The 3,348-nt window shown below is 53.2% G+C and overlaps 1 protein-coding gene across 1 annotated transcript; it reads left to right on the forward strand.

Annotated features, from left to right (window-relative positions):
• Nucleotides 1–512: 512 nt before the first annotated feature.
• LOC126650244 (olfactory receptor 14J1-like) lies at nt 513–1,472 on the forward strand. The gene has a single exon (XM_050334802.1). It carries the CDS (start codon nt 513–515, stop codon nt 1,470–1,472), a length of 960 nt encoding a protein of 319 aa, XP_050190759.1.
• The last annotated feature ends 1,876 nt before the right edge of the window (nt 1,473–3,348 follow it).

A 3,348-nucleotide genomic window follows, 5' to 3' on the forward strand; every position in this document is an offset into this window, starting at 1 on the left:
GTCTGCAGGTTGGGCAAAGATCTGTGAGCGCTGGCACATCCCAGTCCCTGCTGCAGCATCCCAGGCCCATCCCAGCAGGTTCCCTTCTACCAGGGCTCCTGCAGGGCTGTGAAGCCGGGCTGTGCCCCCCAGGCTGCCCCAAGCTGTCCTGCAGAGCAGGGTCCTGCAGCCCAGGGGCTGTGCCGGGGCAGCAGCTCTGCCACCTGCCAGGGGCAGCCTCAGCCGGGCTGGGGAGCTCCCTCAGGGCTGGGCAGGGGCTGTGGGGGGAAAGAGCAAAGGACCTGCTCTGTTCTCCCAGAGCACATCAGAAGTGCTGAGGGGTTCTGACATCCAGGAACACTCCTAAGGAGAGATGAGGGAATTTGAGAAAAAAAAAACCAAAACCAAACAGATGGGGGAGTGTAGCAGGGAGGGGGTATTGGGAAATGGCTTTGATTTTTCTGAGGAAGTTCTTTGCTAACATATCACTGATATTTCCTCCTTGGACAGTGCCCCACACCAAGAGGCAGCAAATGCCCAACAGCAGCTCCATGGCCCAGTTCCTGCTCCTGGCAGTATCAGACAGGCGGGAGCTGCAGCTGCTGCACTTCTGGCTCTTCCTGGGCATCTCCCTGGCTGCCCTCCTGGGCAACGGCCTCATCCTCAGCGCCGTAGCCTGCGACCAGCACCTGCACACCCCCAGGGACTTCTTCCTGCTGCACCTCTCCCTCACAGACCTGGGCTGCATCTGCACCACTGTGCCCAAAGCCATGCACAGCTCCCTCTGGGGCACCACAACCATCTCCTACACAGGATGTGCTGCACAGCTCTTTTTCTTTTTCTTTTTCATGTCAGCAGAGTTTTCCCTCCTCACCATCATGTGCTACGACCGCTACGTTGCCATCTGCAAACCCCTGCACTACGGGACCCTCCTGGGCAGCAGAGCTTGTGCCCACATGGCAGCAGCTGCCTGGGCCTCTGGGTTTCTCACTGCTCTGCTGCACACAGCCAATACATTTTCCCTGCCCCTGTGCCAGGGCAATGCCCTGGGCCAGTTCTTCTGTGAAATCCCTCAGATCCTCAAGCTCTCCTGCTCACACTCAGGCTTCCTTAGGGAAATTAGACTTACTGCAGTTACTGCCTGTTTAGTGCTTGGTTGTTTCGTTTTCATTCTTTTCTCTTATGTGCAGATCTTCAGGGCTGTGATGAGGATCCCTTCTGAGCAGGGACGGCACAAAGCCTTTTCCACGTGCCTCCCTCACATAACTGTGGTCTCCCTCTTTGTAAGCACTTCAATATTTGCCTACCTGAAGCCCCCCTCCCTCTCCTCCCCATCCCTGGATCTGGGCCTGTCAGTTTTTTACTCGGTGGTGCCTTCAGCACTAAATCCTCTCATCTACAGCCTGAGGAACCAGGAGCTCAAGGATGCTCTGAGGAAAATAATGAATGGATGCTTTTCAGGAGCAGTAAAGTACCTGTGTTCTGGTGTGTAGCGTTCAGGGGACTCTGTAATGGCCCAGCCTTCCTGCTCAGGTTTTCCGTTGAGGTCATCTGGTTCTTCTTGCAAAAACTTTCTTTGTAATGAAATAATATTATGTATCTGCCTTCTAATTTTGTGTCTAACCATTGAATTTGACTCAGAGATGTATAAATAATGAATTGTGCTTTCTTATTATTTAAACAAAATAAAGAACCCTGCAGTGCCTTCTTTGTCCAAGACCCTTCTTCTTAGCTGTTCCTAAAGGACAGCACACTGCAGGACAGGGGGGATTTGCAAAGGGCAAGGGGACAAGAATCCCAGCACAGCAGCACTGCCAGGGAGCAGCAGAGCTTGGTCTTTGCAGAGCTGCTCTTTCCACTTCCACACTGACCCTGTGAGCCCCTTTCTGGCTGGAAGGCCTGAGTGCTCTCTGAGCACAGTCCTGGCGGGTGGAAACCCTTTGAGCACAGGCAGGGACAGGCACTGGGAACTTGTGAAGCAGAGCTGGCCTCCCTGACAGCATCTACAGGATGCTGTGGGATCTTTTGAGGGCACTGCATGGACTGGGTCACTTCTTCTGTGCCCTTGCTGCAGGGCTGGAACTCTCCTGCAGTGACACCAGGACACTCCTGCTCTTTGCATTCCCAGCCTGATTTGGAAATCCAGTCTTGCCCTGCTTTTCCCAGGGACATGCTGGGAGTGCTTCAGAGCTGCCATCCTGGGGCAGCTCCTGCCCAGCGTGGGCAGGCACAAGGTCTCTCCCCCTGCTCCTCTCCCCTCAGCAGTGCCACTGTTTGCTGCAGCCTCCTCCTCCTTGCCCAGCACAGCCCTCCTGGCAGAGTTGGACACAGCCCTTGTTCTACCCCCTCCTCATGGCCCTGCCCAAGCCCCTCAGCTACAGCCTGATGGCCAGAAACCTTCAGGGCAGGGAGAGACCATTGGAGTGGTGGGTCTGTAGGGAGAAATCACTGCTGCCTCCCTTCTGAATCACCCTCAGGACCTGGAAAAGCTTGTATTTCATTTTGCTTTCATGAGGCCCTGCTGTGTCAAAATGGCCCCTTGATTCCAGGAGCTTGCAGAGTGTCCCAGGGATCCTTTGGCTCCAGAATGCCCTGGAGTGTCACAGTGGTCCCTTGATTCCATGAGGTTGCACAGGGTCATCCCAAAGCTGAGCCCACCCAGATGAAAGTGTGGGGGAGATCAGGAGGAACGGGGACAAAAAGGATTGGATATTTGGGTAAGGAAAGAAGAGCCTGGCGAATAGAGAGGAAAGATTTTGATGAGGTAAAAGCAGGTTCATGGAATGATTAGGGTGCTGAAACACTGACTGTGCAAACACTCCTAATGGACCTTTACCCTCTTTGTAACCTCTTAGTAGCCCCAACCTAAAAGTATTGCCCCCCCCACTGAATGGAATCCACTGCTCAAATCTAAACCTCACCCTGACTTCAAAGGCAAAGCCCAAACGCAGAACTCCAGACTCTTATTTGTACTCCAATGCCCACCTCAATTCCAAACCTGTATTACAAGTATGATAAGCCAAGCTTTAATCCTGAACCAGCCCAAAAAGCTCTTCTTCTTGGGAGCAGGGCAAGGACCTGCAGGGCCCAGAGCAGGCCCAAGGGGTTGGCAGAGCAATGGGAGGGGTTGGGTTTTTGCTGACTTGTCTGGGTTGGCCTGTGCTCAGTCAGTGCTTTGGGGAATGCTCTATTCTTGTGGACTGTTGCCCTTTCACCTTTTGCCAAGCTTCCTTCTTTTCTAAAGTTTACCAGTAAAAGTGTGTTTTTTGACCTCCTGAGAGGTCAAAAGTGTGTTGCATCTTTTCCACTGTGCTCCCTCAAGGTACTTAAAGAACTGAAGTCCATTTTCAAATCTCTGGAGGGTGGATA

The sequence above is a fragment of the Myiozetetes cayanensis genome, unplaced genomic scaffold (genome assembly GCF_022539395.1).
Source record: "Myiozetetes cayanensis isolate MyiCay16 unplaced genomic scaffold, myiCay2020 scf590, whole genome shotgun sequence".
Taxonomy (NCBI): Eukaryota; Metazoa; Chordata; class Aves; order Passeriformes; family Tyrannidae; genus Myiozetetes; species Myiozetetes cayanensis.

What these genes read in the sequence shown, in the direction of transcription:
- LOC126650244 (XM_050334802.1), top strand. Translation starts at nt 513, where the DNA reads ATGCCCAACAGCAGCTCCATGGCCCAGTTCCTGCTCCTGGCAGTATCA.